Source organism: Daldinia loculata (assembly GCF_022478755.1).
Source record: "Daldinia loculata strain CBS 113971 unplaced genomic scaffold F4817scaffold_19, whole genome shotgun sequence".
NCBI lineage: Eukaryota > Fungi > Ascomycota > Sordariomycetes > Xylariales > Hypoxylaceae > Daldinia > Daldinia loculata.
In genome coordinates this window covers 1-24326 of record NW_026054873.1, presented here as the reverse complement: position 1 = coordinate 24326, position 24326 = coordinate 1, and the positions used below count along the sequence as shown (strand labels likewise).

The 24326-nt window shown below is 46.6% G+C and overlaps 7 protein-coding genes across 7 annotated transcripts; 2 read left to right on the top strand and 5 right to left on the bottom strand.

Annotated features, from left to right (window-relative positions):
• The first annotated feature begins 113 nt into the window (after window positions 1-113).
• F4817DRAFT_334849 (P-loop containing nucleoside triphosphate hydrolase protein) lies at window positions 114-2182 on the top strand. The gene is made up of 2 exons (XM_049302954.1): window positions 114-577; window positions 627-2182. Exons 1-2 carry the CDS (start codon window positions 308-310, stop codon window positions 2109-2111), a joined length of 1755 nt encoding a protein of 584 aa, XP_049159818.1. The 5' UTR covers window positions 114-307; the 3' UTR covers window positions 2112-2182.
• A 405-nt stretch (window positions 2183-2587) lies between these two features.
• Window positions 2588-4114, bottom strand: F4817DRAFT_315019 (uncharacterized protein; the record flags this gene model as incomplete). The annotated part of the gene is made up of 2 exons (XM_049300479.1): window positions 2588-2817; window positions 4084-4114. 2 exons carry the CDS (start codon window positions 4112-4114, stop codon window positions 2588-2590), a joined length of 261 nt encoding a protein of 86 aa, XP_049159817.1.
• Window positions 4115-10585: 6471 nt separating this feature from the next.
• On the bottom strand, window positions 10586-11718 carry F4817DRAFT_334842 (peptidase family M49-domain-containing protein). The gene has a single exon (XM_049302953.1). The coding sequence runs from the start codon at window positions 11630-11632 to the stop codon at window positions 11324-11326; it is 309 nt and encodes a 102-aa protein (XP_049159816.1). The 5' UTR covers window positions 11633-11718; the 3' UTR covers window positions 10586-11323.
• A 3234-nt stretch (window positions 11719-14952) lies between these two features.
• F4817DRAFT_72770 (SPRY-domain-containing protein) lies at window positions 14953-16920 on the bottom strand. Its single transcript, XM_049307827.1, has 3 exons — window positions 16445-16920; window positions 16066-16371; window positions 14953-16007 (listed from the first exon to the last, which is right to left on the bottom strand). Exons 1-3 carry the CDS (start codon window positions 16680-16682, stop codon window positions 15115-15117), a joined length of 1437 nt encoding a protein of 478 aa, XP_049159815.1. The 5' UTR covers window positions 16683-16920; the 3' UTR covers window positions 14953-15114.
• Window positions 16921-18460: 1540 nt separating this feature from the next.
• F4817DRAFT_72761 (complex proteins associated with Set1p component shg1-domain-containing protein) lies at window positions 18461-21460 on the bottom strand. Its single transcript, XM_049307826.1, has 2 exons — window positions 21061-21460; window positions 18461-20979 (listed from the first exon to the last, which is right to left on the bottom strand). Exons 1-2 carry the CDS (start codon window positions 21271-21273, stop codon window positions 18700-18702), a joined length of 2493 nt encoding a protein of 830 aa, XP_049159814.1. The 5' UTR covers window positions 21274-21460; the 3' UTR covers window positions 18461-18699.
• A 376-nt stretch (window positions 21461-21836) lies between these two features.
• On the top strand, window positions 21837-22160 carry F4817DRAFT_315014 (uncharacterized protein; the record flags this gene model as incomplete). The annotated part of the gene is made up of 2 exons (XM_049300478.1): window positions 21837-21870; window positions 21937-22160. The coding sequence occupies 2 exons, from the start codon at window positions 21837-21839 to the stop codon at window positions 22158-22160; spliced, it is 258 nt and encodes an 85-aa protein (XP_049159813.1).
• A 263-nt stretch (window positions 22161-22423) lies between these two features.
• On the bottom strand, window positions 22424-23889 carry F4817DRAFT_358150 (nagb/rpia/CoA transferase-like protein; the record flags this gene model as incomplete). Its single annotated transcript, XM_049305992.1, has 2 exons — window positions 22424-23245; window positions 23302-23889. 2 exons carry the CDS (start codon window positions 23887-23889, stop codon window positions 22424-22426), a joined length of 1410 nt encoding a protein of 469 aa, XP_049159812.1.
• Between the last annotated feature and the right edge of the window lie 437 nt (window positions 23890-24326).

Genomic DNA, 24326 nt, shown 5'->3' with positions numbered 1-24326 from the left:
TAGCTAACCACTGGTACATATCTTCAACCAATCATAAGACACATAATGGATACTCTACTCGCGCACTGGCCCTTTTGACGTACTAGGTACCTGTGTACCTTCAAATCTTTAATCTTTAACCTTAGTGCTAGTTAACGCATCTGAATACTCGAAATATTTGTGCATCATTCTTGAAACATGCATTTTTGAATTGAATGATCAATATTTCCGATTATTAGATCCAGCCTTCCGATATATCCATCACCCTCATATGGGTTTAACCATATAATTAAAACTCCTTATTGGGGTTTTAGGCAGAGTATAGCTCATGTATCGCGCTGCTAAGAGGTGCGTGTTCACCTGTTTGAGGTGGCCTCAAAATACCATACAGTTCAGATCCCTTCATCTGACTCGACAGTCTCTCATATCTTCGGCGACTCCTTTAAGTTTTAACCATAGCAATCTGATTGGCAATGGTCAATTCGTTCAGCGTTACTCTTCTTTTCAGCTGCGCGATGATACAATATACGCGTTATCAACAGCCGAAGGCAAGGCTGGGATCGCGGTGATCCGGATATCGGGCCCCGCGTGCAGATCTGTAGGATTTATTCGCTTCCAACCAACGACCATAGCTGATGGATTATAAGATTTACCACGGACTCTGCCCAAGCAAACCCTTCTTAAAACCTCGCCATGCCACCATCAGGTCACTGTATCATCCGGATTCGAGCGAATCAGAAATTCTCGATTCGGAAGCATTAGTACTCTTTTTCCCGAATCCCAAAACAGTCACTGGCGATGATGTCCTAGAACTGCATGTGCATGGAGGCAGTGCAACCGTGAAAGCTGTTCTCGCAGCGATTCCTAAATGTGCCGCAGAAGGCCCAATCCGTTACGCCGAGCCCGGTGAATTCACTAAGCGAGCTTTTCTCAATGACCGGCTTGATTTAGCCCAGGTCGAGGCTCTAAGCGAGACCCTCGCTGCTGAAACAGAACAGCAGCGGCGCGCGGCGGTTCGCGGCAGCAGTGGCTCGTTGGGTCGAACATACGAAGACTGGCGTCAGAATCTTTTACATGCTCGGGCCGAGATGGAGGCTCTTATCGACTTCTCTGAAGATCAGCATTTCGACGAGTCGCCCGCTTCCCTGGTCGTCAATGTGACGAAACAGGTTAGGCAGATCCTTCAGAGCATACACGTCCATGAAGGAGCGAGCGAGCGAAGCGAACTTCTTCGGAACGGGATCAAAATCGCGCTTGTGGGTCCACCGAATGTTGGTAAAAGCTCGTTTATGAATCAGATCGTCGGTAGGGAGGCGTCTATCGTATCCGGCGAGTCTGGCACTACTCGGGACATCATCGAAGCCAATCTCGACATTCGTGGGTATTTGTGTACATTTGCGGATACCGCAGGATTCAGAAGCTCGACTCCACTGGATCCGACGGGTTCTCGTGATTCCATAGATATTATAGGGGTAGTTGAAAAAGAGGGAATACGCAGGGCAAGGGTCAAAGCCACGCAATCTGATGTCATCATCGTACTAACCTCTATCGAAACGGATACGCTTGGAATACCCCAGATTCGCTTCGATATGGAGACTCTGAAACTCGCAGCAGATAGTAAGGAACGGTTAATAATTGTTAACAAGCGAGATACCGTTCCTGACGAGAGATTACGTGTCCTTCTTCGGCGGTTCGCTGAGGATGTGCTTGGCAAAGTCAATGGGCTTGAGGGAATTCGGCCGATACCCATTTCTTGCAAGGAGGCGCAAGATCTAGGTTCTGACCAGATCGACTCAGGGGGGCTCCGGGGGGTCGTAGATGCGTTGGTTACATCGTTTACTACAATGACATCGCTTCCCGCAACTTTACAAGACCTCCATGGCGTTACCGAGCGTCAGCGACAGCTTCTTGTGAAATGTAGACGACATCTAGAGAATTACCTTGAAGCCGTGGGATATACCGACTTGACGGGTGAAAGGGGCCCCCACGACGAGCTCGATGGAGGCGAAGACGCTGATATTACCATGGCAGCTGAACATCTTCGCTACGCCGCAAATTACCTGGGACGGATCACGGGCCGCGGAGATGTAGGCGATGTGGAGGAAATCCTAGGCGTAATCTTCGAAAAGTAAGTTCCGGCACATTACTACACTGGAGGATCCAACTGATATTTGAGACAGGTTCTGTGTAGGAAAGTGATTGAATTCTCAAAATAACCAATATACAGATGAAGAGTAATACCCTATTTGCGCCGTTCCATGCCCCCAATTCTCATGCAATGCGTTTTTCCTAAATCGTCCGATGTCTATCCCAAATCCTATCTCATGCTATAATAGTACAGGTGTTGCTTGCGCGTCTATGTTTCTATGGTATGAATCTTTTTTCGTGGTATCGTCCAGTCCTAATAGTATAATGATATCAATGCCGAATAATGCTCTCTAAATGCTGTCGTTGGTACAGAAACAATGAGAATCGAGTGGTAATACAAGGACGGCCCAGTCGAGCGCTGCTGGGCTGGACCGGCCGTGGCGAGAAGAGGAGATATTAAAGTCGGCAGGTGGCCGGGATGGAATGGAAGAGAAGTGAGTGTCCATAGTGTTTGGACCCTTTAGTTGTAGCCGCTCCGGCCGAAGTTGCTGAGCCGGCTGTCTTCCTCGTCACCATCCTTGTTGTAGCCACTTCGTCCGAAGTTCTTCTTATCATCGTCGTCGCCGTCTTTGTTGTAGCCACTGCGTCCGAAGTTTCGCTTGTCGTCCTCAGAGTCACCATCCTTGTTGTAGCCGCTTCGGCCGAAGTTGGCAGTGCCAGAGACAGTGGTGAAGGTGAAGGCAGCCATTGCTATTGTGTAAGGTTTGGTATATATAGATAGATGAAATATGGATGAGTACAGTAATGAAAGCGACAGTTAAGGAAAGCTGTGGTATTTGTATGTGAAGCAGGAGCTAGTGTTGTTTAGTGATATATCTGTTGAGGGATGAGGATTTATATTATTCTTGCTCTTGTTATTGTTCTTGTAGTTATTGCTGTTGTGATGAGGAATGAAGATGCCTCAAAACCAGGGAGTTCAACATCTTATATATCTGAAGTATACGAAACACAGCCCGTCATTATCAGAGTACCTGGTGCGCGTTTCCTAGCTGACCGGACCATGTTGGTAAGAGCAGGGGGCCCCCCAGGCTGAGAAACCCAGACTGCCGGTGTGCTGCTGCTGCTGCGGAAATATCTACTGCCTACCCTAGGTATGCTTGAGCCTCGATGATAGTCATGGGAGGATCCCGTTCAGACCCAGCGAATCCTAAGGCGTGTGGTGGAATTTTGGGGGTGTGGGAAAGGGAAAGGTACGAGAGCCTTGTCAGAAAAGTTCGTAGCGTAAGCCAACGGGTACATGGTACATTAAAGTAGGTACACTACATATGTAGGTAGGTATGACATGCTTGAAGAACCACTTTAAGCCATCTTTTTTTGTTTCATGAAACAAGGGTCCCATTTCTAGATTTGGCGACATGACGCTTAGTGTAGATGCGTGCATGTGGTGCTGAAATAGAGGGTAAAGGTTCAAAAGGTTGCAAAGGTTGCAAGGTTGCAGGGTTGCAGGGTCGCAATGTAGTTTTTGGCCGCGCACTGCAGTAGGTTACAACATGTCACCAAGCTGTTGGTATCGGGGGTCCTGCAGAGAAGGCGCAAAGAATCTTTACAAAAATGCATGGAAGGCATCAATGATACGGGTCTTCTATTTTGGGGGCCAGCCTAATCCGCTTTTGGAATCTGAAGTCAGCGATAGGGCTGAAAGGGTGTGTGGTACCTTGTATTTTTGTATCTAAATTTTAAGACCCTTAACCCTTGTTTTTTTTTTTTGGACTTTCTCCCAATGCGGCCAATGAGACCAATGGACCTCCCATCTCGTTCCCCGTATCTGAGGGACGCTGCAAGGGAGCTTACTGCCTATTGGTGTTTCTGACGAATAATTATATCATCTGAGTTTTTTTTTGCTATTCGGTTCTCCATGCATCTTAACCAATCAATGCGGTAATCATCTATGGTAAGGCCAAAGTACTAGGCCTGCTATCACGCGAGGTCCCCCTAATAGCGACGTAGCATTCTTACTCCCTCCAATACCCTTAACTGGTGATTCCATTATTGAAAATTGCTCCGCGTGGTATTACATATGTCATTATACATTATACATCATACATTACACCATCCGCACGCTTCATACCTTGTAAGTGCGTTCGTTCATGTATGTAAGGTACCCAGATTTAGTATTCCACAACGGCCCTTCTCGGTTCGGACGACAGGGGACATTCTTTTTCGAGACTTGTGGCATCTGCAAAACGTGGTTCACCATACTCGGTTAGGAAACGATAGTAATCCAGAGTCATCATTATCACTCGGCCTCTCCCGACCCGTCTTAAAAGGCATTCGTACAATGTAATCATAAGTGCTCGCATGCTCTTGATTCTCCACTTGTTTCAAGATATTTGAATAATCACACTACGAAGGGCGCATCAGTACTATGGTAAAGTATATCCTATTTTCTATATCCTATATCCTATATCCTATACTCTTACCTAATCGAGATTTGTCATTGCCCGGTGACTCAACCCATCTCGATATCCCAGACAACAGGACGGATCCGAACCAATCCCCAATCCCTACCTATCAAGCCAGACATATATGTACAACCTACTATATGTAAGAATAGGCTTCCCGCGGAGGTTAGTCCCGTCTCCGGCAAAGCAGATAACAAAAGCACAGTGCAGCTGTGCCTTCATCAGCAATCGAATAACCTACCCGCCTATCCGCACCAGACCAGGCACAAGGTTACAGGTACCTTGGATAGGTACGTATACCTATGTAGGTAGGTAGGTACCTGTATAGGTGGATGCAGGTACAGAGCTACCTACGTACTATGGTACATGGATGATTAATGGAATCTCGGGGCATTTGCATCGATGCCGTATCAATTAGCGAAATGAGACACGATCTGGTCTCGCAGCAACAGAACGCACGCGAACTTGAGATCCGAAGGCAACCCAACGGTTTATTATGGTACAGCTGAAAAAACACAGCGCACAGCAAATTGTTGTAAGAACCAATCTTATCTCTTCATCTGCTATTCGCATGCTCTAGGTCGCACAAGGGACAGGGAGGGGACAGGGATCTGCCACGAGGCGCGAGTTCGAAACCGCTGCAAAAACCACACACACTGTTAAGAATGGTGGGGCACTAAACTAGTGCTTATTAGCAACGCTAAAGCAGTAAAGGTGGGATGAAATCTTAGGCTTAGGTTAGGTACCTCCTATTTATAGACGAATTCTTATAATTCTTTACATACCTCTCATTATCTACCTACCTAAGCAGTATGAAGCAGTAAAAGAGATGCACTAGATATAGAATTAGAGCCTATAATTAAGAATAATACCAGTTCTTGATAATCGCACGCACTGCCACCCGAATTTTAAACTACTTCGACATCTATTTACTTCCAATATTTACCTTGCTTACCTATTTTAGCTACCTAGGTTACTTGAATACATTGTTTACAGTGCTTACATTTAACAAAATATATCGTTTTCCATTTCTCACTCGCCTTACCACATCCCACATCCCACTTCTCACATTTGACGCTTTTTGGCACCGTATACTAGACATAGGATATTTCGATAAGCATTATTTCGTCACCATCCCCGACGGGTAGATTGTTCTCCAGCATAGCCTTATGTAAGTGACATTCTGCAAGCCTGACAGCAGGAGGGGCACTGCTCCGATCATTACAGCTTCCGCCAGTTCGGAGCCACCGTTGTTACATTACTTCGATTCCCCTCTATACTCCGGAGCTCGTCGGCGTTTATGGCATCTACCCGGATAGGTAAACAGCAGACATAATATTGTAAATCATTGCGACTCATCATGACTCAATTCTAGTAATAGTAATTTTAGACGAACAAGTGAGTCAAGGCCCGGACTATCCGCCAATATTGTAGGCAGTGCCTACTTTGTGTCTTCATATCCAATTAAGAGCTTCTAATCTCATCAGTTATTATATCTACTCCGTACTCATTATGCTAATCTGGTTACGGCCCCCACGGCTATCAGAGCTCGGTATGTCTATGTAGGTTGGTGGCCGTTTCATGTCGTTGCCACTTGTCGCCGCAAGGCTTGACATTTCTTTCGTAAGGCCAGCTCAATCGTAATTGGACCCCATCATCACCACCACATATATCGTTTAATATAGGGCTGTTAGCGAATATAGTGGAGAAATCGCTATTTTATCATCTGAGTCCCGGAAATTGTCTTTAAACATTTACCAACAGCGATAGAAATTTCAGCCTCTACATCCGTCTTACCACGCCGTAACACCACAATTGACGAGTTTCTGGTTCTTGGATCAAGTTGGGATTTATTGTTCGACATATCAGGCAACCGTAGATTCATATCATCCTCCCCCACGAGGTCTCAGGTGTCACTACATAAACGTAGGAATTTTAACATCTCAAATCTTCAACAGCCAACAGCCTACATACATCTAAAGATATGCATGTTCCACAATGACTTGACAATCTATTGGCGAACCCCCCAATTGGGTCCTGAGAGGGCTTCTCCATTTTCTGCGATGTAGACAGCCCTACGGATACCAAACTTGGAAACCCCCTGATATTATTTTCATTCGGTGTCTCTAATAGTCCCCCGGGGTCCAATCCCTCCCCCGAAAGGGGTAATATACTATAAACGAACAAAATGAGGCGCATTTTCCTAATTCAGTATCATTGCCATAGCTGCGTTAAAGATATCTACTCTACTGGAATAACGCAAATGTGGAGTTTCGGCCGCCTGGGCTCGGACTGCGGCTCAGGTCTCCCGAATTTCGATTTTCTACGCCTCCGTAACGCGAGAGCTGGGTAAAACTAAGATCATTATGTTTCGTCGCGGGTTTTCCACGTTGTACCATCGCATTCCGAGAGCTGACTGATCCCAATTCGCTACAGAACACTCACAGCCCGGACGCCACATGTAACATGTAATTCCAGCTCATTCGTAGAGAACGCTCTTCTCGAGACTTCAACTGTGAGCTCCGAGAATTCGCAACTTGAACACGATAAACAGGGCGGTACATCCGCAAGCCACCCCGAGGGGTGTCATGGTAGCGCAACCCGCGGGCACGAACCGAAACCGAAGATTAAAGGTTGCTTTTCTCGGGAAGTACCTAATCCTACTATCTAAAAGACCACGTGGCGTTACACCGAACTCATGAGACCGTTATAGGTTATACGTAGATTGCATATTAGGAATAGAAAAGGAGTTGGTCTGTCTGATTTAGGCAATGAAAAGTCCTGTTTGCTGCAAGTAGAATATAGGTACATGCAGGAACGCGGCCGATAGGTAAGACGAGCCTTACGACGAAAAAGATAAAGAGAGAGAGAGAAGCAATGCATGTCTCAAATGCAACGTTATGTATGCAGCATGTTTTGTACTAGGTTACATTATAAGGATGCCTTGCATCGTATAGTCGGGGAACGGCACCGAGGTACACGCGTTCGTTACTCTGAAATCATATCATCCCGAATTAGCACAGCGCTATTTAGCTCTATAGCAGCACAGAGTAATTAACAATTAACCATTACCAATTCACTACTAATGAATCCTTCTTATCAATATAGGGTTATACTGCATAAGGGTCAGGCAATTCTAGTTCGAAGTTAAATGAGTATGCTGTAAGTAAACGGCGCGCCAAAAAGACATATGGCCAATACAGGCCAAAGTTTAATCATGAAAGATAAGTAAATTAAAAGTTACAAAATAAAACGAGGCAACCTTAGTTACACGATTATTTTCAGTGTTGAGGTCAACTTTGTGTAACAATCGTTTTTACCTGCACCTCATCACATAAATTGAATAAACCCAAATTAGCATTATTTAGGATGATGCCGCTCTACAATATAAACTAACCTAGTAGTAAGCTATACAAAATACCATAGGAGCGATATGAGCTGCCATCGAGGCTAAAGCAACAGCCATTGATATACTATAATACAAGCCGCCGGGCGCAGGTACGATTAATTGTTACACATCATGATATCCCATTTCCCCATCATCCTTAAGCGCTCGAACAGACGACGCGTGGAGTAAATGGGGTCGTACTGTACAACGTCAGGACCGATTCCGATATGCCAGCCATCTATCTGTATTACCAAATAGACCTATCTTAGGTACCCAATTGCCAAATTCAGATCTACGAATTACATTGTCCTACGGTGATATGTGCTCTTTTGTTGTTTCAGAAACACCAAAACGTTAGCAAGGCGCGCGGCTGAAGAACGTATAAGCTTATCGTTGCTCAATACCCCTGAGTCAGGGGCTAATAGTAAAGGTGACAGGTAATAGCGTATATTTGCCAATGATTAAAAGGGGTCCAACAAGATGACGCCTTGAGATCAGAATTTATATATTTATAGATATGGAGCGAATTGATCACTTAAGTTAAACAATAGGGTGTTGACTTGGATTAGAAACACTTGGTAATAAAGATATATATATAGGAGGTAGTTATCACTAAGCAACCTATCGAACAATTAATAATACCAAGTCCTTGAATTACTAGTTCTAATGTGATCCACATTTAACAATCTGTGCTACATGCAACTCTGCCTCGATTGTGTGTACCTTGAAGCTTCCAAATTATAGTGAAAAGGAGATAGCTAACTAGTTCATAAAACGAAGCCGTGTCGTTGCGAATTACCATTCTCACAACCCGCGACTTGTTTATATTAGGCTACTTAAAATTGTCTTTTCATTCAACACCTCTCATAATAAATAAACTAGGTACCTAAGCCTATTAGTGGTGTCTCATATTATCTTAGCTCTTCGTGTTCTGAACAACTCTAAACACACACCTACTCAAACTTCAATACCACTATGCTCTGAAAAGACATAAAAAACATCAAACCAAACTAGCTGAGTCACCGCTGAATAGTACGCTGCCTAATTAACGACGTAATCACGGTTGTATTCCGCACACCTATCCTTCTGTCCGAGTGTGAAACGTGCATCGTAACTACGACGACGCTATCGTATCTCAAACTGAGTCACGATACGCCGTTTCATCCCTCGAATTGGGAGATATTGCCTCGAAAACACACCGAGCATCGTGGGACTCAGCCTCAACAACAACAGTAGCCTAAGTAAGGCAACCTCATCGAATGATAGAAGCCCGCTTGACCCCTAGCGTAGAAACAAAAGAGACGGCAGGGATACGGGATCTAGAACCGGCATGCCCCGCGGCGGAACATAGCGGATGATATCTCAGCCGTATGACGGCATGGCGTCGCCGGACGCCTCCTTGTGTTACCCCTTTCACCACGTTTCCATATACCCAAACTCAATCGAGCCGCACTCGTCACTCTCTGTGAAAGTCTGCCTTGCTAGGCACCTACCTATAATACCGCGTATTTCATTTTAGAAGATTGAGCCTCGAGCTCGAGACGGGAAAGAAGCTTAGGCACCTAAGGTAGCATCTCCTGTGCGAGGGTGCCTCGTTTGTCGTGCCGCTCCTCGACATTCTTCTTCTTACTTACCGAACACAGGCAGCAGCAGCAGCAGCAGCAACAGGAACAAGAAGTCATACAATTCCAGCCGGAAAAAAAAAGCGCCCCCAGGTCAAACTCGGAAACCCACGTGCGGGCGAAACTTGTCACTGGTCGCTGCTGTCGTATTACCCAAGCGATGACAGATCAGAGGCAAAACAAAAGGATCTCAACCGGGTGGCTGTGGCCAGCGGCATGGCGTCCGACGGGCCGATAGTTGATGGGATTGTGGTTACATGGTCCCTAAGCGGCCAATGGAAAACCGGGATCGAGTCGCTGTCGGGTAAGCAATGCAAGTGACCGACTCAGCCACAACCATTCCACCGGTACGATAAATAATTAAGGTCTGTTTTTATAAATGTCCCATGTTGTTTGCTGATGGCATTGTTATCGGGTTATATCACATGACCATCTTGTACATACATACTTCCTCGTCGTCTTCTCCTCGTATAATATACTTACCTACTGCGTATTGGTAACTTTAGGTAGGTATATTAGTAACCTAGGTATTCGATTCAGCTCTCGAGTTGCGTGTGTGCGGTCCGATTTGGCTTGAAGCTATACGACGTATCGTGAATTTTAGACCGGGCTGGTTGGTTGACTAGCCATTGAAATCTCGTGAATTGTCCTCGTGAATGCCGATTTTAACATACATAGGCGACTGTCGAATTCGGACCTAAGATAGATTGCTAGCTGAAATACTACCTAAACATACAGCTGCTAAGGTCCCTTCTTAAAAGCTATAATGTATCCCAACTTCGGTCAATTTTAATATATACATAGGCAAGTAACGTAGTAATTAATAACATATGAGGCAAACGGTCTTTAAAGATCCAGCCAGGCGCTTGGACCTTGAAGTAGAAATTGACATGTCGCTTTTTAACAACGCCATTTCGAGTCACTTATTTCTATGTAGACGAGTAACTTTTGTTTTAATACATAGAAGCGGGTATTATTCGGGGCAAATCCGATCCGATAAGAAGTTATAATAGCCTTGAATACATAGGTTTGTAAAGAATGAATGTATTATCAATATAAAATAATGAACGTTTGGAAATACATGGTATTTATTAAAGAATGTTCCTATCCGGAAGTATCTCGGATCGAGCCTCGTTCGCTACCCGTCCCTTAATTTAAAGTCCAGCGCGTCCACATCCACCCATGCATATCCTGTACATAGTAAAACATGTTCCATTTCTCAAAGTCCCCTCTCGAAAAACGATTGGATGATACCCTCGTTACTCGCCGGATGTTCCCTCAGCTCGACCGTGCCATCGTCTCTCAGGAAGGTGTTGGGCTGTACGAACTTCCACTTCGGCTATGGATTCGACGCGACGATTTGCCGCCAGCTTTCGTATTCGCCGTCGACGGCGCTCAGCGCTTCGTATACGGGCCGGCTGGTAGGAATCGATGTCAGCCGTGCAGTGCCAGACGTGGATCTGGGTCATCATGCGCGAAAGCGAGGGTAGACCGTGGGAGAAGACTTTAGACCGGTCGAGATGGACGAAGAGGGTTTTGGAGGCAGGGTCGTGTTCTACCCATATGGTCTTGTCGCTATCTTGAAGGAGATGCTTGAGGATTGCGAATTTCGCCTTTTGGTGAGGTTGGCTTTCAGCTTTGTAGGAACCTTTACGTCAGTGTATAGGCTCACTTGGTCATGGTCATTCCCCCAGGTCTGGTCCTCTACTTTAAAGCTACGAAGAGCGCTGAGACCCTCAACCCCAATCTCGAGGTATGTGTAATAGTGGACTTAGCCGTGTCAACTAGTTGAATCTGTATAAGGCCATGATATTGGAACACTCACAATCATCTTGGCTTATACTACTATTCCGATCATATCCACACCAGGAGAGGACGTCGTTGTGACATGCCAGATAACTTGCAATTAGAAAAGCTCTACACTCTTCCATCGCCGGCGCCAATTTCCCGAAGACACCATTCCAGGTTTCCCCTGGCTTATACCAAGTTCGTACCGACTTCCCCGTCACTGGGCTGATTAGAGGGTTATTGTGATCAAAGTTAACTTTACCTGGTGTCAGGATTCTAAATGAGACATCAAGAACAAAGGACATGTTCAGTATGTATAGACATAGATCCCCGTAGCTAGGTTAGAGTTCCTCGCGGAACAACGAAGTTGTTACCATACTGTTTAGTTCCACCTCGTGACACGTAGGGGAAATACCCAGCCTAATCATCGCCCCGTGACAGTGACCGCTATCGAGAACCCCGATGACTTCAAGCTCGACGTTCACGGTTTCTGCGTTGTGCGTGGTAGCACTCACCTTGATCCTGACTTAGCCTCTATTAATAAGAAGGCCGTGCAAGATGCTTACTGGCATGAGATCGAAGCTATTCTGCACAAAAACTTCCCTCAAAATTCGAGGATCGAGGCGTTTGATCTCACTGTGTGTAGAACAGAATATTCCTCTGCCGACTCTCTAAAGCCTGCTAACGAGATTTGTGAACCGTCTGTGAAAGGTGAGAAAGAGGGTTACCGACTTTCCAAAAGTACTTCGGGTGTATCGTAATAAATACGAACAACCGTCCGCCATTGCTCACTACGACTGGTCCCAGCAGGGCGCCACTACAGTTCTCGAGTGGTGCTTCCCCGGAAATGAAGGATTCTGTAAATATAAGAAATTCGAGATATTGAAGTAGGCTACAAAACAGTACTATCTGGCATCGTTTTTATCATACCTTGCTAATAATCGCTCGCTTACAGCGTCTGGCGACGCCTAAGGGAACCGACAAATGATTGGCCCCTCGCTTTCTGCGATTACGCGACTATTGACCCGGAGAACGATATCCTACTCAACGACGCTATACGCCACGACAAGGTGGAAGAGAATTGTGTTCTACACTCTAACGAGGCCCACAAGTGGTACTACTTGAAGAATTAGGGGGTTGATGACCCCCTTATGTTCCGCAACGCTGATTCTCACGGCGAAAAAGCACGTACGTAGAAATTACCAAGTAGAAAATACAAATAAAAGACATTGTAACGTTGCTAATTTGAAGTACCAGGTGGATTCCATGCAGCTGTTAACAATACTATGGCGCAAGGCCCATTGAGAGAAAGTGTCGAGGTGAGACTAGTAGCGATATACTGAGAATTTGATAACATTCATATGTCCTTATTGTCGTGAACTCGATGCTCCAAGTGGATAATAAGATATTATGAAAGGATGGCTATCTTTGTTCCTTATTTTATGTATCTCCTATTGGGGGAGAAATTTTGATAAATTCCCTAATTGTCAGTCATGTTTAGATGTTCCTGCAACCAAATCATGATATTTACGGCGCCGAGACAGAGAAATATATAGATGTGGCGCTACATAGTATAATACTTTCTTCATTTACAACTTCAATACATAAAATGCATTCCGAGCGCGTGTTAATGAAGAGTGAAACATTAAGCAACAGGTACAAATAGATCTTTACTCTGGGTACGAGGAGGCAAAATCTACCACTAATACCTTAATATATAAGTGATATCGGTTACAGTTTACCACTCAGCCCTTACGCCGTTAAGATCGTAATGGCTGAATATAAATCTACCTTATGATATTTGACTAAAAGCTCAATCTCTGACACACACCATCTAATATTGTTAGCAGTACATAATTGAAGCCTTATACTTCCCGGCACTGAAGTTCTTAGTAAACATAATGATACCTGGTCCTCTCGTAAAATTTCTATTTCCCTCACATATTAACCGCCAAACTACAACTGCGTAACTATCCCGTACTGTAATTTAACTTTTATGAGAAGTCTCTAAAACATAAGCAAGGTAGTGAATAGAGAATCTAAGAGAATATTTTGCCTATACTTATTATGTCCTAATATCGTTACCGACACCGACTCTAATAGCGGATCTCTTGTTCACTACCACCAACGAAGCACGAAAACTACCCCGGGGGAGATACCTTAAACATTGAACAACTGCATTACTAAACTTTCTGCAATGTTTAATTTTTTGAATGACCATATAGTACCCCTTGCGGGATAGAACAGCGTTTTCGGGGAGAACATCCTAGAGAAGGATAAGGTGGTGGAGTTTAATGTTGAGGAAACCTTTCCCTGGCCCCTTTGAGCCTCGGTCTTGCTAAGGGGCTCAACAAACTTTGCGAACATTCAAGACCATCCGCAAGACAATTAACATACAGCCTACGGATACAATGTTATTTCTTACTAGCTTCGTAAGGAAGCAATCAACAACTACTCGTCTTCGAGGATAGCTACCTACATATCCAATACCTATTCAGAAGCCTACTTCCTTCATTAGTTATCGTCTATTCTAGACATTCCTACACCAAGTATAATGGAATGGACTTTGAATCTGCGATGTTTTAGAATAACGCAAACAAGTCGGTCTCTTCTAGACTCCAAGACGTAACTACATGTTCTTGTTACCTATAACCCACGAAGTATGAAACGGGAAGTATACAACAGACAGTCTGTATTCCAAAGAAGCTACGAGGAAGGAAACACGAGATGAAGCTATCAAGTCGATATTCTTAGTATTAACTGCTTGGAGTAGTAGATGTAAAGAGCACGTATATAGGAGTAGGTACTTAAGACTAGGTAACTATGCTAAGCTAACAGGTAGCTATGTTGCAATTAAGGCCATGCTTTCTTTCCAGTCTTGCAACTAAATCCTAGGAATGCAATTTCCGACTTAACTATAACCCCTAAGTTATATAGATAACCATACGGCCTTTAACTAGGTATACATACCATGGAAATGGGAGTACCTACCTGCACTGGAGGCAGCCCTGCGGGCTGCACAATATGCCCGAGTTTACATAATTGCGCACCGGCCATATACTGCCCATTGAGTTACTTTCCTATTTGGGCCATGGAAAAAATTCGACACAATAACCCCTCGTAAACTCGGGCATAGGTATGTATGAGCAAGGCTCCAATTTCTATAGGCTTATTTTCAGCTCCTATTAGTCAAGCCCCTAATCACGATCTTAACACCACCTCTTAGCTTCACGCAAATCGAACCCGCATTTCTAACCAGACACAAGAATATCGAATATCGTAATGGCAAGCACGCTTATATCACCTTGATATATTCTTCTTATTGTTCCTAGTATGTGACATGTCAGGTACCTAATCCATCTCCATCCCCAATCCGCTATTCCTGTCTGGAGCAGGTCAGGTAGTAGTAGTAGTTCTAGTAGTTCCAGCCCTGTTTGGTACTTTGATTTTTTTTCGATTCCCATGGGAGAGACAAGAAGCCAACAAAAAAAACAACCAAAAACCTAGGTAATAAACCCTCCCATTCCATCCCTCAACCATGCCGCTAAACAATGCGAAAAAAAATGACCTAAAAAACTTTCTCTTGAGGTATCATGTAAGTAGTGTCACCTGACCCAATGCCGATGTTTGTCGTAGCCCAAAAACAAGTTGCGGCGCAAACGCGAAGCAAAAAAGTGTGTTGTTCCCTTTCCTGACCGTAAACTCCCCTGTTCCGCGCTGAGTGATAAATCATTTTTCGCTACTCTAGGTTTTTCGCTACTCTAGGTTCATGGACGGCTTAACCACTTTACATGCCATCCCGTCTAGGCATGGCGCTGTCGCTGCGGCTCCTGTCCCTACCAGCACCTTGTCGAACGGCGTCACTGTAGCTAGGAATCGGGGGGTTGCTCGGTCTTATGGTGGCTGCGGATGCCCCGCGGCTGCGACCTGATCTGATCAGTGGGACGTGATCACTATCGGAGCCCGAGCTATCCTCGTCCGAGTGTTCCGGACTAGTATACTCGGGTGGTGGGTGTGATGCTTCATGTAGACCTAATCCAACGACGTCGACAACTTGGTCCCCGCCAGCGTTGATAGCGTTGCTGGCTTCGCCCGCTTCATCCGAAGGAACCAGCTGCGCGAGGGAAATATCAGTAGGACTTCTTTGTGGTCCTGGACTCGTAGGCGGAAGTACTCTAAAGTTGCCACTCCTTGTCCGCCCATGTCCTGGGTTTAAACCTGGGCCACTATTAGTGTACCGCTGAACCGACTGTGTATAACCGTGACCCCTCGACGGCGATCCGGGCTGCTCGTCTTTCCTGCGTCCAGTCTCGAGTAAGATGCTTCCTTGTTCGCTTCCATATGGTGGCGGCGGTGCCAGACTGCCGGTTATCGGAGCAAGTCCCCATTTCTTCACGTTCGCCTCGATAAATACGAAGCCGGCCTGACCAAAGTTGACGTGTACGGTACACGGTCCATTCGCGCCAACAGATGGGAAGAAGTTTTGAGACTTCAGGCCATGAGCTACGTCGTCTAATCGCTTGCCGTTACGGGTAAAGAAAATAGTCCCTGTCCTTGGACGATAGCCAACTCCGATAACGTCGCCTTGAACATATTGAGGCCCGTAAGCAGTTGCGTTGAAGGGCTGATTGTACCGTCGAGCACCGATGGAAGTATATGCGATGGAATATTTATGGAAGCCTGTGTGATAAAGGTTAGTTTCAGGATACGCAGAGTCAACCCGAATGAAGCTGCATACCTGGAAGTCGGAATAGAGGGTAAGGTTTCGTGCTCATGCCGATGCTAATCAATGTGGTTTCGGGTTTATCGTAGATCTTGGCTTCCCAGTAGTAGACTTCGTTCTGCTTTGGTACGGGTAGATTGCTCATGACTGTGCATTCAGAATCGAAGAACTCAATCTCGGTTCTCGCTTCAACGAAGCAGTTGGCGATTTCCAGCTCCGGCTCGAACTCCCACGCTGAAACTCCCTTTTCTTGTATGGCCAGGTATTGTGATAAAGAAATGTCTGTTTGAAGCGACTCGGGCGGATTCGCTTGGATAAACGCTACATCATTGTTAACGTACCATCCTTCACGATAAGGAAATACACGGGCGCTGTTGATTCGTAAGGTATTTACCTTTTGCTCTTAGGTACTCTACCCTTTGCATATCATCCATCACCTCCAGGGCCTCCGCCTCCTCCCTAGCAAATGCCTGCTCATCGTCATATTCGCCAGGCCGACCGATCCGGCCAAGAAAGATGCGACCAGAAGTTGTGTATCTGAAGAAGTATACGACTAGGAAAATCAGGGCTATTAGGATGGCGGAACCAAAGGACGATAAAATTCCGATTAGGATGCCGTCTAGGCTCGCCATGTTGGAGGTAGTTTATCGGTCGGTGGCAATATGAGGGGGTATATATTTTAGACTGGGGGACGTTTTCCCTCACCGTCGAATCTCGAGCATTCGGATGTGGAATTGTCGAGGATGAAGTACCTCGATGCAGCAGCTAAAAAGAGACAAATGAAAAAAGGAGAGCACCAAAAAATGAATAAATTCCCTCGGGTTCCGAAAGACAAGTCTAAGCAGTAAAGTTCTCGTTTGTAATGGAAAAGGGTGGCTGTGGAGGGTTGAGGGTCGATTGAGGAGGTATATTGGTTCCTGATCCTTGAAATGGGTATGGGTTATCGGTGTCGGGTCTCAAAAGTGTCGTGTGTCGTCGTACTATTACTGACACACCGCACTGGTCGTAATAACGCCTAATTTAATTGATAAGACGGGCTAGGTCGATAATGTTGGTATTGTTTAGTGCGGCGATTTCGACTTGAATGGATTGACTGATTGAACAGAATATGGAGTTGATAGAAAGGAAAGAAATGAATATGTCCTGCCTCGCAGGTAACAGCGTATCGCAAGAGCGGAGGAAAAATGGGAGAATAAGAATGGACGAGAAAAGAAGACGGAATGATCGCAGCTCTCTAGTTCAGGTTGGTATCTTGGAACCGTACCTACCCGGGTTAGAGGTACGTACATGTCAGTTACAACATGCAAAAGTGCAACTACCTTACATAGGTAGGTACCTTAACCTAGATAACCTCCATTACTCCGCCCTACGATGGGGAAAATCTGAGCTGGCTGACTGGGAACCTGTGGCTTGTGACACCTGCATTTCGGTACCTTGCCTAAAAAGATGTGCGCGTCACAAGATGGGTCCAGGAAGTACATATGTAAGGCACGTCTTGGTACGATACTTCCTTATTATTGTCAATTAGGTAGGTAAATGCACGGTAAATGCATTGTATAATACGATATTATGTCACAGTTCATTAGTGAATTTGACGCAATACCTACCTTAGGTACATCAATTCAATTCTATAGGTGGCGGGAAACTTCCAAATTGTTTCCATTAACTAAGTATTCCAACAATGCTTCTTTCGCAGCTACATACCCCTTGCCAACCTCAAGCCTCTAATGACGACGCTGAGACTAGGTATTTTCATAACGCTGGAGATCTCACCCGACCCGGAAACCCTTGTATCGCACTCTCCCTTTCGCTGTATCATCGTCACCTGGTTCGGTCTCTTGGCAATATTATAATTGACCTCCTCATATTACTCTCCTCCTCCTTCTCCGTTAATAATAAGCCACACCCCTAACTTAAGATTTGAAGATTCTCTAACTATCGGAAATAGACTCAAGAAAATGCAATCAACAGGTACTTTATGCAACCATATTCTACGGAAAGCTTATCCTCTCCTACATCCGGTACATTAGCGAGTTCTTGACATCCTTCGTAAGCGCGGATCCTCCAGGGGCTTGTTTCGGCAAGCGCATTGCGTTGCGCGGTGCATTATTATCTTGATGCCTATCTTTAGACGAACCAGTATCAACAACCGCCAGTTTATGCGCTTCCATTACATTGACACCGACGCCGATGTGGCTGATTACACAGTGCTATATGCGAATGAAGATACTACGCAATACGTGAATAAAGAGTAGAAGAACGGTCAGACATGAAACGACTCCATTACTTAGTATCCCCTGCTATCAACCAGCTATCAACTAGCTTTTCCAGATTGTGACTTGTGCTACACCTATCGAGATAGCAAAACCTTCAACGCCTAGCAAAGTTCCAGGGGTATAGCTTTTTGTAGTCCGTGACGTCCAAGTAACTCGGTCTCAAACCCCCTCCAAATTAGAATCAGACGCACCACCGCTGTGCGAAAATAACCTATGCCGACTGGTCCGATACCTATCCTCTCCTATAGCGCTAATAGTACATGTAGTCGAAATCCATCCGCCTTAGTAATTACTGCGCCTGGTCCCGGATAGGATAACGACGGACTGTATCTCGCAATACTACTAAATTGTGAAATAATGGCTGGCCCTGTGACTAACGAGGGCTGCGGCTTCGTCGGCGACTGCGACTTTGATCTCTCCTATCCCGCCTAGACTCGATGCTCCTATCCCTCCGGTCCCGGCCTTTGTCGCGTCGTGATTCATTACTTCTGTCACGACGGCTGCGCTTATCCCTATCTCCGTCGCGATCTCTATTGCGGTCTGTTTCGCGGTCACGGTCTCTTTCGCGATACTTGTCACGATCACGGTCTTGATCGCGATCTCTATCCCGAGTTCCCTCCCCACGGTATCTATCACGAGACCGGTGACGCTCGCGATCTTGGCTTTTATCCCTTTCGCGGCGACTACGACTCTTACTTCGACTACGTCGCCGCTCTCGTCGATCATCCTTGTCGCGCTCCTTCTCTTTGTCTCGACGATCATCTCTATCTCGCTCGCGATACTTGTCGGTTCGGTCGCGATCGCCAGGCCTATACCGGTCAATCTCATCAGGGACACGGGCTCTCTTAGCCTCGGGTGAGCGCTCTCCAGTACTCCATTTATCGTCGACACCAGGGATAGGCAGACCCTTCTCGCGAGCCGCGCGCTGCGCTGCCAAATAAGCCTTCGCTTCCTGCTCGCGTTTCTTGATTTCTCCTTGCTTCCAGGCTTCGGCATCGGTAAGTTCAGGCTTACTAGCAGTAGCTGGCCGAGAACGGGATCGACTCCGGGGTGGACGCGACCGAGGTTTTTCGGCTCTAGGCTTAGGTGAGCGCGACCTTTCTCGGCGATCGTCCCGTTTCTCAGGACGGGCACGTGAGCGACTCCGGTCGCGTTTGTCTCGATCGTCTCTAGGCCGCCGAGAACGACTTCGCTCTCTACGGTCGGGTTTGTACCTATCTCGTGAACGACTCCTTTCGTGCCTGTCGCGGTGAGGTCGCGCACGAGAACGACTTCTATCTCGTTGCCCCGGACGGTAAAAGTCCCTATCTCTCTCCATAATCCGGTCACGATCTCTAGAACGGCTACGTTCTCGACGATCTGGTCGGTGTTTTGATCTGCTCCGTTCCCTTCGGTCAGATCTAGCATGAGATCGACTGCGTTCTCTAACACGGTCGCGATCGCGGCGTCTTCGGTCATCGTCTGTGCCACGTGATCGATCACGATGGTGTCGAGAAGGGGCTGGGCTAGGTCGTCTCTCCTCTTTACTCTTGGTATCTTTGGACTCCTTGCTTTCCTTGCTTTCCTTGTTTTCCTTGGTCTCTTTAGGCTCGGCTTCTTTAGATTCCTTAGATGTCTTCGTTTCCTTCCCCTCCTTTGCGTCCGCAGTCTCCTTTGCCGAATCTTTGGATTCCGACTTCGTAAGCTCGGGTGTCTTCTTTGTATCTGAATTCTTAATCGAGTCACGACGTATAGGTTGTATGGCGGAAGCTGGTTTAATCCTTCGAGGAGGCGGTACGAGGGCCTCATCAACCTCGAGTTCGGGTTGTTTAGCAGTACTCTTTTTGCTTTCCCGTAAAAGATTTTCGAGCGCTTCCCTCTCAAGCCTCTCATGGTCCTCTTTAGTAAGCTGTTTCTTGAGTTCCTCCGGCTTTCCACGTTCACGTTCGTCCCTAGGGGACCGCTCGCGGTGTCGCCGTTCGCGGCTATCCCGACGACGGCTACGATCGCGGTCTCGATCACGATCTCCCTCGCGGTTCCTGTCGCGATGCCGTGATCTGTCCCGGGATCTATGTCTTGATCTGGTTCTGGATCTGCGTCGGTCGTGGTCCTTTTCTCTATCTCGCTCTCTAGCGCGCCGACGTTCCTCTCTCTCCTTCTCCCTTTCACGCTCGCGCTCTGCTTCTTTCTTTTCGCGTTCGCGCCTTCGAGCATCTCGCTCCTCCTTGCGCTTAGCTTCGGCTTTTTCTAGTTCACGTTCTCTCTCACGCTCCCTCTTCTTGCGTTCCTCTCGCTCGATCTTACGTTTCTCCTCTAAGATCTGCTCTTCCTTCGCCCTAAGCTCTCGTCGAATACGGTCACGTTCATCTAGGCTACGAGCTGATTCGGCGGCGTACTCTGCATCCGTTTTGGAGCCGCGTTCTTGCTCTTCCTTAGCTGCCTCGAGGCCGATTTCAGCTTGACGTAGTTCACGCATGCGCGTCTCGATAGCCTCTACATCGATCAGCTGGTCGAGAACCTCCTCGGCTTTTTGGTAGACACCGGAACGGTCGAGAGCACCATCAATAAGGGCAGCAGCCTTTCGGCGGTCAAGGGTTAGAAGTTGCGACGGATTACGCTCGAGTTCTTGCTCGGCGACTTCGAGGATAGATTTGGTGACCTGAGCCTCGTAGTCCTATTCAGACATGGTAATTAGTATACGAGATCAAGTAGTTATATAGTATTGCGCCGTAGATAACTAGTCGTAACTACTCACGCTCTGCTCGAACTTCTCCCAGATTTGTTTGCGAATTGCATCGTAACCGCCCTTCTTTTTAAAGCTATGGGCCAATCCCTCGATTGCAGATCGCGTAGCAGATGGCAGAGGTAGATCCGAAGCCTTGAATTTTCGGGGCGCGAGAGTCGTAGTGCTAGTAGCTGGGACAGTCGTTTGCTCGGCGGAAGCCATGGTCGTGGCCGCGGAGGCCATCTGGCCTCGCGAGTATTTATTCGAGGGGAGGAACGAGCATGTGAATCTGATTCAGAGGTGAATCAAGTCTATTATCACGATTTTCCTAGATGATGGGCAATAAAATGCTATTAGGAGAAAGAAAGACCGGCGAACTATGGATCGAAGAAACACGAATGATTAAATTGGTGAAGGTCGGAAAGTTGACTAGACCCTGGAGATTAGACTTGGCAGCCTTTGGGCAGGTAGTACCTAGGTACCTAACTTATCTGATAAGGGATAAGGGATAAGGGATAAGGGACTTACGGATTACACAATTGCGCATTCCGTTCCAGTTCTTTTTGTTCTTACCTGGTCTGTGCGTAAGCTTAGTTTCCGCCTTGTTTGATTGGAGGCTCCAATTCACAACCCGAATGAACTTCACGTCAGTGTGTCAGTGTTTAGTATCGTCGGCAGCCGCCATATCAACCCTCCACCACCTAGGCAGGCCTACCGCTACTTCAGGCCAAGTAGAGCGCTTCTACTATACGAAATAAACTACGAGACCAGCCAATTGAGGCAACACTCGGCTCCGAACATTCGCAATGGTGCATCGAGTCGTTTTCTGGGGAGGCTTCGGTATGACTTCAGAGATCAGAGAGCGAACTCTCCACCGAGTGAATTATGGCTGACCTACTAATATAGGCATTGCCGTCCGCTTCTGGCAACTCGGCCTCGAGATGCGACCTTTCTTCAACAGGGGTTCCCTATGGGCTTGGCCGGTCTTTGCCGGAGTCGGCGCAAGCTTCGGATACTGGTTACAGGGTGTTGACGAGAGGCAATCGGCAATCCTAGAGGCGCGGAAACAGTCTATTCTAGAGAAGAGAGCACGGAAGGCTGCAAGGGATGCGGCGGCAGCAACCGCGTGAAAAGTACCCTATCTCGAATACTCGGTTCAATATACATATAGAGGCTACGGAATAAAGGGTCAACAATCAAGAGCAAATCAACATGTTTTTCGCTTATGGATGCAGACACAATATTTCATGTGTTTAACGATCTTGTATTTTCTACCCAGTTATGGGTACTACTTAGGAGCCTGGACATATCATTAAAATCTCCAAGTAGGTTGAAAGATTCAGCCCGAGTCCGCCCTATTATCTAAATACCTCGATTCTCTTGGGCCCCCCTTCTAGTTGGACTCTTCGAGTTTTCGCAGTAAGTCTGGCACTGAAGTTGGCTGCACCGTTCCTAGCTCTGAGATGACGAGTGACAGGTACTTGTCTGGTGTAGTGTCATATAACAGTCTGAAAGAGGCGCTTGAACTTCGCTCAGGGTCAATCTCGTTGTACGTAAGAGAGTCCGTTGAGACTCGCTCGGTAATGTTGACTGTCTCGCAGAGGACAATAACAGGTAAATCCAGCTGCTTTGCGGCAATCGCAAGGTCGCAAGTACCTGATCGTGCATACATAGATCCATTATTAAACATGGACTCGGCAGCAACTATAACTTTCGTGACGCCTTGTAAATAGCATCTCAGTCCACCAAAATCACCGCAGTAAGACACTCTTATTCCCGCAGCAGTCAGATTCTTCGCTAGTGTCTGTCCCTTTCTCTCATACGGGTCATCGAGAACAGTAACTGTAAACTTCCTCCGAGTGATGGTGTAAGCCTGGAGGAGGGCTTGTTCAACAAGAGTGCTCCGTCCAAACGTCAGTACAACGTCGCCATCTTGAATCTTCTCCGAAGTCTTCTCAGTTATGACGAGATCAGCCATGCTAATCCGTTCTTGTATGAAGGTATCTATGCTGCTGCATAGCTGCTTCTTCGCCTCTGCTTCAGGAACATCAGGATCGATCTTGCTAACCTGCAATTTAAGCCAACGGATAGCATTTCCCATAGAAAAGCACATCGGCCGACATGCTGTAAGGTAGTCAATCTGAGGATTCAATACATGAGGTGTTAAATGTCTCGCGAGAGTGTTGCCAGGGGGGGTAGTGTATGAATTGATGACCTATTTCATTATTAGCATAGGTATAAACTTGGTGTTATCACAATCGACTAAAATACCTTTTTAAAGGCCAAAAGGGTTGCTTTTAGTCTCGTGATGCTCTCATCAATTGTGAATGTGGCCATTTGCTGGCCCAGTGCCAAAACAGTTGGATGGACATCTTTGTCTGCTTGAGTTATCGGGATTCTCTTAGCCATCGACAGATGACTAAAGCATTCGGGTATCGTAAACTTTGGCTCGGATAGAACAACAGGCACAGGTCCCTTAGACACTATTGGCCTTCCTGCCGCTCCTGAGGCAGTCGTTGCGCCACCATCCTGCTTGCCCTTTGCTTTGCCACCTTTCACTTCACCCGCAGATGGACCTAATTGGCCGGGAGTTGATACGGCAGCTTCCCCCTTAACGACCTCTTTTGACACCTTTGCCTGGGCACGTCTTGCAGCCTTCTCTGCTTTAGCTTTGGCCTTTAATTCCGCGCCCGAGGGTTTTTGCGGTTTTGCAACTTCAGCTGCCTCGCCCTTCGTGCTCTTATTATTTTGTGTAGATGCCTGGGCTTTCTCGGGCTTTATAGCTTCCTGAACTTGCTGAGCTGGCTGAGCTGGCTGGGGGGTGGCCTCTGCAGGCGGCTCATTTTGAGATGTTGACATAGTGACGCTTGTGCTTCCTGGCTCACCGAGAACGGAATCACGGTCACGCCGCGCTTTAAGAAAACTACGGAACCAGTGTATAAGCTTTCTCATTAAATGAATTCTGAAAATTGCACGTGAGCCTCGGGCTTAGAGAAAGAATTGTGGGAAAACCCAAGCTTCCCTTAAAGAAGCTCTTTTCCTTTTTTGCGACCAATCTCGTTGCGTGCAGGAGAGACTTTTGAGTCATTCATAGCGCGGGGCAAGGAATATTTCTCGAATTGCACGAGCCACACCGATAGAGGGGTTGGCGTATCTGCAGGTCCTTAAGTACCTAATGTACCCGGGTGGTATTGCTGTAGCTGTGGATCCCAGGCAACAATGATTCAGGCAATTGCTGCCTGCATTCTATGCATATATAAACATAGCTAGATCCTAATCCTGTAATCCTAAATAGT

Bases quoted from the DNA above. Each gene is read 5' to 3' on its own strand.
- F4817DRAFT_72761 (XM_049307826.1), bottom strand. From the start codon at position 21,273: ATGGCCTCCGCGGCCACGACCATGGCTTCCGCCGAGCAAACGACTGTC. The intron at 20,980-21,060 runs GTGAGTAGTTAC...ATGTCTGAATAG, and splicing joins GGGAGAAGTTCGAGCAGAGC to GACTACGAGGCTCAGGTCAC.
- F4817DRAFT_334849 (XM_049302954.1), top strand. From the start codon at position 308: ATGTATCGCGCTGCTAAGAGGTGCGTGTTCACCTGTTTGAGGTGGCCT. The intron at 578-626 runs GTAGGATTTATT...ATGGATTATAAG, and splicing joins CGGGCCCCGCGTGCAGATCT to ATTTACCACGGACTCTGCCC.
- F4817DRAFT_72770 (XM_049307827.1), bottom strand. From the start codon at position 16,682: ATGGCGAGCCTAGACGGCATCCTAATCGGAATTTTATCGTCCTTTGGT. The intron at 16,372-16,444 runs GTAAATACCTTA...ACAATGATGTAG, and splicing joins AGAGTACCTAAGAGCAAAAG to CGTTTATCCAAGCGAATCCG. The intron at 16,008-16,065 runs GTATGCAGCTTC...TTTATCACACAG, and splicing joins CCCTCTATTCCGACTTCCAG to GCTTCCATAAATATTCCATC.
- F4817DRAFT_334842 (XM_049302953.1), bottom strand. From the start codon at position 11,632: ATGTCCTTTGTTCTTGATGTCTCATTTAGAATCCTGACACCAGGTAAA.